Consider the following 14,935-nt stretch of genomic DNA (forward strand, 5'->3'; position numbering starts at 1 on the left):
CAAATTATTGTGATACATATTTCTACAAACCTGTAAATTAGCAGTTTGGAAATGTGTGGCACCTCAGTAGTTTATAGTTATTTTAAAACATGTTATAGTTTATTATAACCAATAGTTGATTTGTGCGAGAAAAATCAGAGTTAATTCTTTGAATCTAACTGCATTTGCTACATCTTTTCTGGCTTCTAAACATCCATTCTTTCATTATCATTCTATGGAGACCAATATTCTACTCTGTATCCTGAGATAAAGTTTTTTTTTAATTTCTAAAAATGAGCAATGTGTGACATTTGTTTACAAATGACAACATATTGTTGCCTTTTCATCCATGAATACTATTTAATTATGTATATACATAGAGTTTTCCTTATAATTAGTCTTCTAGGACCTTTCAGAAAATTAATAGTACTCTATAGAGTAATTTCCGTGTATCTCATCTGAGTTTGTGTTGAAATAATGTATCTGGCCTTTGGAAAGTGATAAATATAGAGAGTTTGCTTTGTTTGTAGCTCAAGGACATGGTACCAGCAGCCCTGTGATGTTTTGTAACATTATGGCTTCATCACAACCTGGACCATGGAATATAAAGAGATACAGGTACACTCAAAAATGCCAACGTGCAGGAAAGTTCTGTTAGATAGTTGTGAAGAGCAAGAAAATTGTGGATAGGAAGAGGTTTGGGTGAGTGGATAAGGAAAATACGGTCATATGCACAACCCGAAAGGATTCAGGTTTAAAGCAGAATGAAGTAATGACATTTTCAGGATTATCGCTGTGATAAAACACCATGATGAACAGAAATTTGAGGAGGAGAGGGTCTATTTGGCTTACACTTCCACATCACTGTTCATCACTGAAGGTGGTAAGGATGGGAACCAAAACCGGGCAGGATCCTAGAGTCAGGATCTGGCTTGCCCCACAAGGCTTGAACAGTCTGCTTTCTTATAGAACTCAGGGCCACCAAGCCCAGGGGGTGCCCCCCTCCCAGAATGAGATGAATCCCGGACCACACCCTTCACTAATTAAGAAAATGCCCTACAGGCTTGTGTACAGCCCAATCATATGGAAGCGGTTTTCTCAATTGGAGTTCCCTCCTCTCTGACGATTCTAGTTTGTGTCAAGTTGACATAAAATTAGCCAGGATGGCAATGAAATCTGGGCAACTGGGAATCATTATGCTAACCCTCACTTAGATCAACATTGTCATTTGCCTCTCTGATATGCGGGAGCTAAATTTCATTTTCTCTCTCTCTCTCTCTCTCTCTCTCTCTCTCTATATATATATATATATATATATAGTGTGTATAATATTAGTAGCTTCTAATTTCTGTAACCAAATACCTAACATGAAGTAGGTTCAGGGAAACCAGGCTTATTTTTCTCATGGTTTTAAACTCATAGCACAGAAAGCCCGTCATTATGGACATGAAGCCGCTTAATCAGGAAGTAGAGAGAAGGAAACATGGGACATGTGTATATGCCTTGCTCCCTTTTTTTCTCTGCTTATTCACTTTTAGATAATAGACCATGATGTGTTAAACTTCACATTCAATGGGGGTCCTTTCTCTCAAAACTAATCCATTTTGGAAAGGACTACAGAGGCACACCGAAAGGGGAGGCTCCTTGATGCCCTTGGTACATCTTAATCCAGTCAGTTTGGGAATCGAAATTAACAATTGCAATCCAGCCCTTGCTAACTTGGCAACAAAAAAATATCACCTTAAACCATAATATTCTATCACCGACCACCTAAAACATTCTGCTCACCTCACAGTGCAAACCAGTTTTCATCTTCAAGTTTCCCTAGAGCCTTAACCCTCACATAAAATTACTGAAAAGTATCCAAGTTTAACATCTTTTCTGAAACTCAGAAATAACCGTGACCCCTGGAAAATAAAATAAAAATAATAAGAAAGCTATTTCTAGTATATAATGGAATGTCAAACATTTCTGTTCCAAAAGGCAATGGTGGGGTTACAGCAAGTAAATACCAGAGAAAAGGCAGAATGAAACTCAGCATGATAACTTCTTCAGTGCTGGCTCCAGCATCTGGTGCTCACTATGGAATTGTCTGTCTTGGAAAGAACTGGGCAGGGAGGGGGTCCATCCTTACTACTCTATTACTTGTAGCAAGTGTGGCATCTTTCTCTTGCTTTGACTCCCCTCAGTAACTTTAATTTTCCTTGGTAGTTTCAGGATTTCCAATAACCTGGTGTCTATCGCATGCATATATATCCATCCACACACGTTGCCCATCCAGGAGCTCTATGAAGGGCTTAGGGCTCTGTTACATGTTTCCAGGCTTTAGCTACTTTTAGGAGTCTTGTTACAAGACTTTGCAACTCTGTAAATCATCAGTTTCTTATGCTAGTAAATCTAAAGCCATGTGAATGACATCAAGTCACACTGGCAGGTCGAGATTTAGACTGTTCCCCTTGAGCTGCATCTACAATGGCCCATGTATGTCCGTCCTTGCATAGAGACTGTGAAAGCAGTCATTCAGGGCTGATTTCTGAAAGACTGCTCTGAAGTCCGTTTCCTTAGATACACACACCTTTCAAATGCCCTTGCAGTATGATGTCCTCTGGATCTTGTTGGGCAGGGCTTTTTGCTAAAGTCACCGTTTGCATTGTTCCATCATTTATCTTTAATGGCACCAATATCTTGAACAATTATATGGTTTTTTTCCCCTAGCAACCATTCTGTTTACAGCTTCAAAAACCTGCCATACTCCTCTTTGCAACACAATACATTTACTCTTTCTGCTCTACTGGCTACTCTGCTGCTCCCTTATCCTGATCCCTGTCTCTCCCTTTCTCTCACAATAAACCTGGGTCGGAGCACCGAGTGAAACTGGGTAAGCTCACAATGACATCCTCTGTGGATTCAACACACTGCAAATGAAATGTGTCAGGAAATTCTATCTGTACCGATTTACAACAATATTTTTTTGTCCTCATTACCTAAACAATATGGTAAGACAACTATTTATAAAGCATATCCTTTTATGATATGAGATAAGAGATCAAGAAATGACTTACAGCATGCTGAAGGCTTAGCTGGCTATGTAAATACTATCCCATTTTGTATGAGAAACTTAAGTATGCACGCATTTTGATTTCAGTAGGTTCTGAAGCTCCTGAAACTCCATGAAGCTACTGAGGTACAAGTGGTCAAATTGCAGGTGAACGTGGGGAAACAGGTTCGGTACTAGAGAATCACTAGAGAATCCAAGTGACCACAGAAAAATATTTAAGGGGTCTGTTTTTAAAAGATAACAATAATAATTATGAATGAATGTGGTGATGACAAGTGTATGCTTATCATATGATGTAGGAATTATACCCATTTTAACAAATCCTTGAATATTTATATTCATAGAAATACCTATATATGAATGTTTATATTGATCACATAACATATTGCTCAAAACAGAAAACAATGAAAAGGTCCTTTGTAAACAAGTGTGTTCCCACTGTTAAAAAGTGAATTAGGGCCGGGTGTTGGTGGGGCACGCCTTTAATCTCAGCACTTGGGAGGCAGAGGCAGATGGATCTCTGTGAGTTCGAGGCCAGCCTGGTCTACAAGAGCTAGTTCCAGGACAGCCTCCAAAGCCACAGAGAAACCCTGTCTCGAAAAACCAAAAAAAAAAAAAGTGAATTAGTTATTTATACATGGGAAAATTTGAGTCAGCGTCAAAGACATTGTGTTGAATGAAAATGCACCATTTTCAGCTTTGAAAAACAATGTTTGAGGGATAACTTCATATAAGCTAGAAAGACCAACACATATTTTGCAGTTGTGAATATATTTGTATTTAGGGGAAGATTCTGAGCCATTGTGTAGCGCACCTCAGTAAGTCTTCTGGATAGAGGAAATACTGAATGGTTGGTTATATGTAGGTTGCGTATACTACCAATATCTCTTCTAAGACAGATTTTCAGTAAATAATAACATAGACAGTGCATCTCACTCATAAGTAAGTTGTCACCTTATAGAGAGATAGACTGCTTATACAGAAAGCAGTATTTCTTTGAGACAGCCAGGATACTTCCCTGAAAGTCAATAAACAGTACGTTAGAAAGGTCGGTAATGGAAGATGCTTCAAACAGCAGGGAAAGTACTATTTCGAAAATCTCGTAAGACTCAAGGAAGCACTGTATAGTGCATGAGATACAAGGAAAATAGAAATTACTTGCATTCAGGAAAAGGTGGAAAAATGTCACAAATGTGGACCCATAATAGCCTTTTTCCTAAAAGATTCTTTCTGGAGAAGGCAGTCAGACCTTGTACCAATAATGATGATGATGATGATGATGATGATGGTGATAAAAGTTCAATAATTTCATTCCTTTACACTTCTTTGGGGGGATAATGGCGAATAAGAATGATGTAGTCTAAATTGGAGAGGGAATTCTCTTCCTGTAGGGTCCTCCTTGACCTAAAATCTTACTGCCTATTTTTCATTTATTTTGATTTTTGTTTTGCTTTGTGTGTGTGTGTGTGTGTGTGAGAGAGAGAGAGAGAGAGAGAGAGAGAGAGAGAGAAGAGAACGAGGGAGGAGGAAGTTGAAAATATGAATTGAGTGTGTAGGCAGACTGGAAAGATCTGGGAAGAGCTAGAACAAAACATACCAAATAACAGTTTGAAATAATAGTTAAGTTTTAAATTCAGAATCTGAGTAACTGTTCTAGATGTCCAGCAGAGGGCGCGCTGGTCTCATTTTTTAAGTTCTTTGAGCAATGCTCCTCTTTGTAAGGATGATCCTTGACTCTCTGGATTAACAAAGTTGAGGAACACTGAGAACCACCTCATGCTCCAAGGCGGATGAAATTTCTTGGCATTTTATGGTGGCTTAGAGACCATGGGCTGCTCGCTATGTTGCGCTCTGACGGAGAGCAGTACCAAACGTTTGAGAACACAGAGAAAGGGCTTCCACAGCGGTGCCTGTGTGGATTAAGAAGGCCTGCCGGTATACAACTGCTGTTACCTGAAAGCCTTTCTGGGAGGAAGACTATTTCCAGGATTTTAGCATGGACAGAAGGGCATAGGACTTCACTCAGGGATGATCCTGCATCCCTTTGAGGATGAGGCAGTGAGAAGATGGCAAGATGCTGTGGGTGTTTCTCCAACTCAGAAGGCAAATTAATGACATGGGAGACATGTGCAATGGAGTTACTATTACTGAGGACGTGAAGACTCCACCTCTGTATCTAGAAAGCAAACGTTTCTTTGATCGCAGTCTTATTTTTTAATACATTTTTATTTAAATAGAAAAAATATTATTTTACATATCAATCCCAGTTCCCTCTCCCTCCAGTTCTCCCATAGCCCCCTACTAACCTCCTCAATTCTGCTCCCCATCCACTCCCCAGGGAGGGTGAAACCTTCCACAGGGGATCATCAAAGTCTATCACATCTTTTGGAGCAGGGCCTGTGCTGTCCCCCATGTATCTAAGCTCAGAGAGAATTCCAGAGTCCGTTTGTGCACTAACAATAAATACACAGTGCTGATTTTTAACCCATGTGTGCTAAAAAGGCTGGCTGATGTATGGCCTTGACAAATAACTGGTCCGTTCTCATATTGCTCAAGGCATAATGCTTTAGAATAAAATTATTGCAAAAGACATTAGATAAGGATTCTGAAAATTACCTTATTAACTTTATACACCGAATATAGTTTTCCTTCCTTTTTTCACCCCCAGAAAGCTTCGTTTGAACTATAGTTTGTTTAACTAATACAAAATGAAAAAAAATAATTATTTTGGCGATTCCCCTTCATTGGAATTCATAGCGTAATGCAAACGGGCTTCCACTGCAATCATCGGGCAGTTTTTATTATACTCTAGCATGCAGTTTTGAGAAATGTAAGCATTAAGTCTTCAACCTGTCATCATGGATTTTTAGTCTCCTAAATTGGATGTCTTGGGGGGCAAACTGCAATTTGTTTTGTGCAGACATCTAAGGTCTCTCAGCAACAGTTCCCTAAGCCGTCTTACCTTGTATGAGGGTAAAAAATACTAGACACACTCCCTCATTCACATTCATCTTTCCTTTTGAGGAGGTCTTCACCTTTACGAAACATTGTTTCTATTCAAAATATCCTTCTGAGATGATTAAAAAAATAACTATTTGCACGTTTAAATCCCTTAAAGATGCAGTCAGCCAGTCGAATTGATTTCAGGGTCAAACGTAGAAATTGTTCACATCTGCCGTTCTAGGTGACTTTATTTCATTCTGCGTCAGTTTAATCAATAGAAATCAATGCTGATCTAATACTCTTTTGAGTTAGAGGGAGAAGAAAGAGCTCAGATGTTATTGTTGTCCTTATTGTTTTGTGTTCAGCGTTTCCGCACTTATGCATTCAGGGTGGGTTTACTGTTCTGCATCGGATGGCTAGAAGCTTTGTATAATGTGTATCCACATGAGCACTTAGAGCTTGTGACAACTTTCTGCACTCTGTTTTCCCATATTCCGGCTGCTCTTGGGTTTCTGCTCCCAGCTTTTCACAGGAAGTTCGCTGCTAAACTCTTCTGTTGGGCTACCTGAATAATTCAGTTTCACGTGTGTGATGAAAAGAGTCTTTTGTTGCCTCTCATATGCGTGATTGCAATCCTAACACAGCCTCCCAGCCATTAACATTTCTATCAGCGACGTGGTGAGGAACTCTTCCACTGTGCCCATGCAGGATCCAGCTGTGCGCGGGGTACAGCTTCAAAGTCAGATGATGCTAGCAAACTCCCACATTTTAAGGTGTGGGAAACTGTATCTAGTATCCACACACAAACGATTTTTTTCTCTAGAAAGCCACGGGAATCACAATAAAATGTCATGTTTAACAAGCTCCGTAGGCTGGTTTATCGTCGTGGTACAGCGCCTCTCATCTAAGACCCTGCATAATTTTAATATTGCCAAGCACTAAAGATAGATTTACTAGATGGCCAGGGTCCTCTCACCCTCCAAATGGTAGTAAAGGGTTGTCACAGTGTCTCCTTGGTGAAATTACGTGCATTCAGGAAAGTCAAGGGTGCAGCAGGGCCCAACTGCCTGACAAAGGTTGCTCTGCAAAGTCAGGATAGACGTTGCTACTTTGTTCTAAGCCGCAGCGTAACAGGGCGGAGGTAGGGATCCTTGAATGAAGCTTGGCTTGGACAACGGAGTCCTGTTTGACTTTAGACTAGTATGTAAAAGGAAAAAAAAGAGAAATTGTTGTGCACAGACTGAGGTGAAATTGTGGGAAAGGTTATGAAGCAATTAGTGCTGGTGTGAAGTTAATTAAGCCTTACAGGAGAGGACAATGACTTCAGAAGCAGCTGTGCAACTGCCGAACCGCCAGTAGGTGGCAGGCACGTTCTATCTTTGCTGCTCGCATCTCCTGTCCTCTGCTTTTCTGGAAGAATGGGAAGACATGGGATTGGATTTGTGTGTGTGTGTGTGTGTGTGTGTGTGTGTGTGTGTGTGTGTGTGTGTGTGTGTGTGTGTGTGTGTGTGTCGGGGGGAGTGGGGTTGATAACAAATTGTTTATTTTAGTGAACAAAGTTTTCAAATGACAATCTAGAGTAAATGCCATGCCCTGTAGCAAAACAGACAATTGCTCACATAGGTGACATCTCTCGGAATGAGATGCAGCCAAAATTGGGAAAGTGGTCTTTCTTGAACAGCATCTCCAGCAAGGGACAGAAAAGATGGCTCAGCAGTTAAGAGCACTTGCTGCCTTTGAAGGCTTGGATTTGTGGCTCCCCTGGCCTCCACACCTCTGCATGTGTGTGCGTGTGCGGGGTGGGATTTCTTGATTGAGACAGCTCTCAGTGAAAAGCTGTGACCTTTGGGCAGTCTTTCATACGTCCATGGATTTACACCCCCCAACACCTCTGAAAACCCAGGCTGGTAAGCCCTTTGCCAGCCCTTGGGGGGGGTCCTGTAACTAAAATCTCCCTGTAGATGTTCAGTCACTTCAGGCCTGGCCATCTCTTCCTCACGGTGCTCAGGATTATCCCTTTCCTTTCAGGGGTTTTTCATAGAATGCTAGCTCACAAGGTGTGGCCTGCAGCTGTCTGCTCTCGCCTTGTGATGGCCACCCCTAATCTGCAAAATACTTAAATTATTAAACCCTGCTCTTCTTCTTTTTCTTCTTTCATTGTGGGATCCTAACAAGCACCCCTTTGGAGTTTTGCGTGGTCCCGAGGTAGATTATCCATACCCCCTTTCCCCACAAAAAACCCTTGAGGAGATTTTCTGCTTTGAATTAAAATTTTATCAGCGTGCCACCACATATATGCAATTTAATTAACCTATTTGTGTCTTATGTTATCAACTACGAATTAGACATGGCGTCTAATTTGAAAGGTTATTGTGAAAATTGAATCAAAGGGGGCATACAAACCCCTCTTGATTCTGCCTGTCCTACTTAGGAAGTTTTGCTTTCACTTTAAGGAAATCTCTGGCTTCACCACCCACCACAGTTGCTTGCAGCACTTTAAGATGAATGAAGTACTCTTCCTTCCGAGAGGCTGTCAGCACCCATGTGTTTTACTATCACCGATAGTAATCTTGGTGTTTGCGTGTGTGCGACGGCACTCCCCCCCCCCACTCCTTCCTGGTTAAAAATTAGAATAAAGACAAAAACTTCACGTTATGCTAAAAGTATATTTATATAGGTAAAGATCTTTACGTTTCTCCAGACAGTGTTTTGCTGATGAGTCATAGTAACAACCAAAGAACATTCTATTGTTTTACATAAACAGAACAAGACCGATAGACTATCAATTCATTTCACAAAGGTAGCACGAGTCTGATACCATGGCATAAGGGTTAGAACACAGAAAGGCTGTCAGTTCATTTCACAAAGGTAGCACGAGTCTGATACCATGGCATAAGGGTTAGAACACAGAAAGGCTGTCAGTTCATTTCACAAAGGTAGCACGAGTCTGATACCATGGCATAAGGGTTAGAACACAGAAAGACTCTCAGTTCATTTCACAAAGGTAGCACGAGTCTGATACCATGGCATAAGGGTTAGAACACAGAAAGACTCTCAGTTCATTTCACAAAGGTAGCACGAGTCTGATACCATGGCATAAGGGTTAGAACACAGAAAGACTCTCAGTTCATTTCACAAAGGTAGCATGGTCTGATACCATGACGTAAGAGTTAGAATACAGAAAAAGGGAACCACAGGTCTCATTTAAAAACACAGATGTCAAAATACAAAGAAAAAATACCCCCCCAAAACCGACGGTATAGCAGTCAGTTTACACAAACACCACACAAGTGTACAAAAGCTTTGGCAAATACAAAAACAGGCTGAGAATTCAAACTTACACACACAGAACAATCACAAAAGCATCAGAAAGCACAGTGTTCCCCCCCTCCTCCCCCCCATTGTCCATTGCCTTTGGCCTGGTACCCACAGGGATAAGATTGTCCTGTTAAAAACCTATTAATGAGGATGGGGACTGCTGGTGGGGTCGTGGGAGTCATCATCGCTGTCGTTGGGCTCCTCGTTTGTGTCCCTGTATTCTAACTCTGACAGCGACTCAAGATACTGGCATGTCCAGGTCTGGGCCTGGTTCTCATAGAGTGTGGACAAAAACCTCAAGATATGCATTCGGTTGGCCTCGAGGAATGCTCGTGGTCCCCAGAGAAGCTCATATTCTGCCGGCTCCGTGAATGGGATCTGTCTGTACTCTAGGTACCTGTGTCTCACAAACACACTGGTGATGAGCTTCTTCGTGCTTCTGAAAAGGCCACTTGTCTCGTGGACATCCAGTCCTAACTGGTACAGAAAGCTAAAGAGAAGATTCTCTCTGATGCAATAGCCTTTCATAAAGATGAGGCTCAGGACCACCATCAGGAGGTTGAACTTTGGCCTGTCTAAGTAGGATGCCATCATATTACACTGAGGAGGCCCCGTCTTGACGATGACGTAAGTGTGGGTTCTGGTGTCAATTTCCTTCAGCTGGCACCCGAAGTTGAACTCTAGTTTAGCATTGGCACGGCTGATGATGTCGAAGCTCTCGTCCTTGTATTCTCGGATGACGGCATTTACCATCTCGGAGAGCTGGACTGGCACCTTGGCTTGGTCCTTGACCAAGAGAAACTGCACCAAAGCATCTGCTCTCTCATCTAAGGGAGACATTGGCTGACTCTCCCCATTAGGGTCCTCCAGAGCAGCACTGGGTCCCCAAGAGACGCCTGGGACCTCCGAGACCATCCATGACTGAGACCCCCCTGAGCCACCAGAGAACCTCTGGTCCTGTGAAGTGCTGGGGCCATCGAAGCCCCTTGGAACCCTAGAATTATTGGGGCATCCCCAGCCATCATGACCCTGTGGAGTGTTGAGGGCTTCCTGGTCCTGCAGAAGCTGCATAGCCCTCTGGATTTCCCAGTCACTCTGCCTGGGATTCTCACAGGGTCTGGGGCCCCGCCAGTCACAGTCACGCGAGGCCGTCCTATGGCCGCCGTCCTCTTCTTTGGGTTCCAGATGCTTCTTCTTCCTGGTGGCTTTGCCGGAGCGCCGTGGTGGCTCTGCAGACTTGGAGGCCTCTGCGCCTGTGGCAGTTGCCTGGGGGGCAGATGCTGCCACCATCAGGAAGGTGGGCACTGCATTACATGCTGATGGGGCGTTTACATCAGCATAGGGAACCCAGGGGACTGCAGGGAGGGCCTCTACACAGGCATAAGGGTCCTGCAGAGGCAATGGCAGTGACTTTGGGCTCTCTGAGGTGGCAGACGGACCGCTAAAGGCATCAGAAGAGGCAGGCTGGAAGTGAGAGGTAGATGGAAAAACCCTCGAGGCGGCAGTTAAGCTCTCTGATGGGGCAGTCACGTTTCTCCAGGCAGCTGGCAGGTATGCCCTGGAAGCTGATGCTGCCCTTGGAGCACTGAAGGTGGCACCAATGATCATGCGCTCTTTTGGGGGGCCCTTTCTGCCTCTTCCAGAGGTCCTACGATCTCTAGGATCCCTAGCAGGGCCCCGAGGCTCTGCAGAAGAGGGGCCAGGTTCTCCTGATGGAGACATCTGTGACCTACTGGGGCCCCTGGGAAAATTGGTTGGTGCTCTGGATGCTCCTGGCTGGGCCTGCAAGCTCTGGGGTGGTCCTTGCCACGAAGGCTGCGCTTGTACTGAGGGCAGTTCTGCCTGCAGGCCTGTGGGCTGGGCCTGGTGAGTTGGCAGGTGAGCTTGCCTGGCACGGGAGGAGGCTGGAGCTCTCCGAAAGGGCCGCTGCCGCTCCATACGGCCCTGCTCCTGGGCCTCCTGGGCAGGCCTAGCCTGCCAGAAGTGAGTGGGTGCCTTGGGTGCCTGCCAGCCCATTGCCTGTGCCTGCTGTGCCTCCTGGAACTCCAATGGCACTGGGACCTCCTGCTGTGGCACCTGGATCTGCTGTGGCACCGGGAGCTCCTGTGGCACCTGGATCTGCTGTGGCACCGGGACCTCCTGTGGCACCTGGAGCTGCTGAGGCACCGGGACCTCCTGCGGCACCTGGATCTGCTGTGGCACCGGGACCTCCTGTGGCACCTGGAGCTGCTGTGGCACCTGGAGCTCCTCTGGCTCCGGGAGCTCCTCTGGCACCGGGAGCTCCTCTGGCACCGGGAGCTCCTCTGACACCTGGAGCTCCTCTGGCACTGGGAGCTCCTCTGGCACCGGGAGCTCCTCTGGCACCGGGGGCTCCTGTGGCGCTGGGAGCTCCTCTAGCACTGGGAGCTCCTGTGGCACCGGGGGCTGGCCTTTGGGGGCCTGCCAGATGATGGATGGGCAATGCACAGCTCGGGGAGCAGGCTGAGGGATAGCCTGGGGCACAGGAATTGGGATAGACAGTGACCCTGGCAGCACTGTCTGGGCCACCTGTGGTCCTGCCTGTGGCACCAAATGTATCTGAGTAACTTGTGATGCTGTAGGCACGTGAGATGTCCCTGGCATCCTGGGGATCAGCAGACGAGCCTGTGGAGCTTGACGCAGTGGAGGTGGGGGTGGCAGGATTTGCCAAAGCTGATGCTGGCTCGCTATGCCATGTGTAGCTGATCTGATAGCTGTATGGGACTGGCGAAGCAGTGGGGTTTGCCGCATCACTTGTGGAGTCTGACGGATCACAGGTGGTATCTGGCGGTGTATTGGAGGTGGTCCAGGTCGAATGGGTGTGGGACCAGGGCGAACAGTTTGGGACCCTTGGCGCCCAGGGGAAGAGGCCTGCCAGGCTATTGCGGGGGCCTGCCATGTGAGCTGCGTGGCTTGCCAGTTCAAGGGCGTGCTCTGCCACCCCTGGGGGGTCACCTGCCAGCTGGGTGTGAGAGCTTGCCAGCCTGGGGTTGTGGCCAGCTGTATCTGTGGTGTTGATGGGATAGGGGGAACCTGTTGAGGAGTTCTTATGACTTGAGACTGGATTTGCAGGATCAAAGGCTGACTCTGAGGGGCCCATGAAGCCAGTGTCTGCCCTGGGGACAACACTGGCTGCGCCATTGGTGCTACTGACACTGGAGGCTGAATGATGGGAGCTCTGGCACCTGGAGAATGGATCACCACGACACCAGGACCTGTTTTGGCCATTGTAGTCAACGAAGCTGTAGACTGGGACATCAAGGCGTGGGACATCAAGGCAGGCTGTGGAGGAGGCTGGACCATCGGGGCTGCTGGAGCAGCAGGCTGGACCATCAGGACTCCAGGCGACAGTTGCTGAGCCATCAGGACTCCTGGAGTTGCTGGCTGGGCCATCGGCGTCCCCGGAATTGGAGCGTGGGTCAATGGCAATGAAGTTCCAGGTTGTGGAGGATGAACCATTGAGGTTCCAGGAGAGAGAGGGTGTACCATCGGGTTCCCAGGTGAAAGAGGATGGGCCATCGGGGTCCCAGGAGAAGGAGGGTGGGTCATCGGGGTCCCAGGAGAAGGAGGGTGGGCCATTGGGGTCCCAGGAAGAGGATGCGCCATTGGGGTCCCAGGAGAGGGAGGGTGTGTCATTGGGGTTCCTGGGGGAGGAGGATGAGCCAAAGGGGCCCCCGGGACAGAAGGATGCAACATCAGGACTCCCGGAGTTGATGGCTGGGCCACCTGGGCCCCCGGAGGAGGCTGATGGACCATCAAGACTCCAGGAGTTGGAGGCCTGGCCATCGCCCCCCCCAGCGGCGGAGCCTGGACCATTGGGGCCCCTAGGGCAGGAGGTTGGGCCAACTGAGCCATCGAGGCAGGCAGCTGGCCCTCTGCAGCCTCCCAGGAAGGCTGAGGAGCCTGCCAAGCAGCCAGGGGAGCCTGCAAGTCCACGGGAGGTGGATCCCAAGGGACTGGAGGAGCCCGGGAGGAAGCAGGCGGAGCCCGCATCAGAACAGTGGGGCGGTTATGGGCTGGAGGAATAGGGGACTCCGGAGGGCTGGAGTCACCCGTATTCGTACCTAGCTGCGACATGTCCCTTGCTTGATTGGCGGCGGCCCGTCTCCGACTGTTGCGCTTTTTCTTCCAATGTTGAGCATGCCTGCGCGGTGGCGGTCCAGGATCTTCCTCCAGCTTGAAAGCGGAGTTGGAAGCGAGCCTCCAGAGGCTCGCTTCGCTGTTTCCAGAGACGACTCCGTAGTTTCTCCGGTCTGGATCTCTCCGAAGCTCTCGGGGAGCACTGCCTAGCTAGCACAGCAGCTCTCGGGGAGCGCTGTCTAGCTGGCAACGCAGTTCTCAGAGAGCCCTGTCTGGCTTCCTCTGCAGCTCTCAGCCAAGTGTCTGGCTTACAGAGCACACAGCACAGCGCAGCTGCAGTTCACAGCTCACAGCTCGCAGTGAGTGCGGGTTGGCTCTGCAGCTCTCTGCAGTAAGAAGGAGGGGGGTGGTGGTTTGGTCCCGCCCCTTCCCCGCCTCCGACCACCACAAGTGGATTGTGCAGAGGGGCGTCTACCTTAGTCCTGACTGACACACGATTCAGTTTCCTGTTCTATAGTTAACCAATTCAGCTACTTCGGACTCTTTAAGCACGAGTTTATATAGGCAAGCGACGGGGACCGATTTATACTTCAGGAAAATCACCGTGCTGCATTATGAAGTGGGGACAGACCACCAGTGGCATGGAACCTGTCCAAAGGAGGGGGCGGTGGTGTGGTCTGAGCTCAGAAATGAAGCATATTGACGTAAGAGGGACCCGGAGAGCTATACCAGACAGCTATTACAATTTAATGAGGGTTTAGAAAAATGGAGAGTGTATTCACGTATGTGTCTCGGAAAAGCGTGAATTTTCCCGGAGTAGTTAATTATCTCAGGGACATGAAAGCACAGGATAAGACAGACTGATAAATACTTGCCAGACATCGGGCAGTCAAACTGGGCCACCCTGGGTGGTCTCATACAACTGTATTCATTCAGAGGATTTGGGAGTCATGTTTGTCCTTTTTTTTTTATCAAAACAGAGCAGCAGTAGTGAACATAGTCGCAAAAGAGAGTGTTGAGAGGAAAAAAAAACACCTAAACTCATCTAGAAGAATAATAGTACTGCCTCGCAGAGACAGGCAGAAAATAGACGAGTCAATTAGAGCAAAGAAAAGGAATCTTGGAGGTTAGGTAAAAGAAATGAAAGGAGGCGGCATTTTTAATATGGGAGAATCCACCTGTGAAGTGCGGGAGATGACACCAGAGTGTGAAAGACATTCTAAACGCCAAAAAATGAAGCAACGAGCCACAAAATAGCAAACAGGCTAGCAGATCCCTCCAAACATATCCAGGAAAATAGAGAATACGAGAAACTTCCCCCAAAGCCCCCAGCTCAACAGTAGGACATACGCCACGTTAACAGGTAGGGCAGGAGACGTCAAAATGGTTGTGTATTGGATTCATCTTTCTGCTGAAAATTAGGTGGCAATCTCGGTTTAGTCGGGGAATTTTTTTTTTTGGATGTTCACAAGGTGATTAACATTATGGTTCTTCTAGTAGGGGCTGTTTGCCTAGGGCCAGAGTCCAATGTGGGGACAG

General features: G+C 46.8%; 1 protein-coding gene across 1 annotated transcript; it reads right to left on the reverse strand.

Annotated features, from left to right (window-relative positions):
- Positions 1-8,632: 8,632 nt before the first annotated feature.
- On the reverse strand, positions 8,633-13,784 carry Magel2 (MAGE family member L2). Its single transcript, XM_013126406.3, has one exon. The coding sequence runs from the start codon at positions 13,391-13,393 to the stop codon at positions 9,440-9,442; it is 3,954 nt and encodes a 1,317-aa protein (XP_012981860.2). The 5' UTR covers positions 13,394-13,784; the 3' UTR covers positions 8,633-9,439.
- Between the last annotated feature and the right edge of the window lie 1,151 nt (positions 13,785-14,935).

Source organism: Mesocricetus auratus, unplaced genomic scaffold (assembly GCF_017639785.1).
Source record: "Mesocricetus auratus isolate SY011 unplaced genomic scaffold, BCM_Maur_2.0 Super-Scaffold_100030, whole genome shotgun sequence".
NCBI classification, from domain to species: domain Eukaryota; kingdom Metazoa; phylum Chordata; class Mammalia; order Rodentia; family Cricetidae; genus Mesocricetus; species Mesocricetus auratus.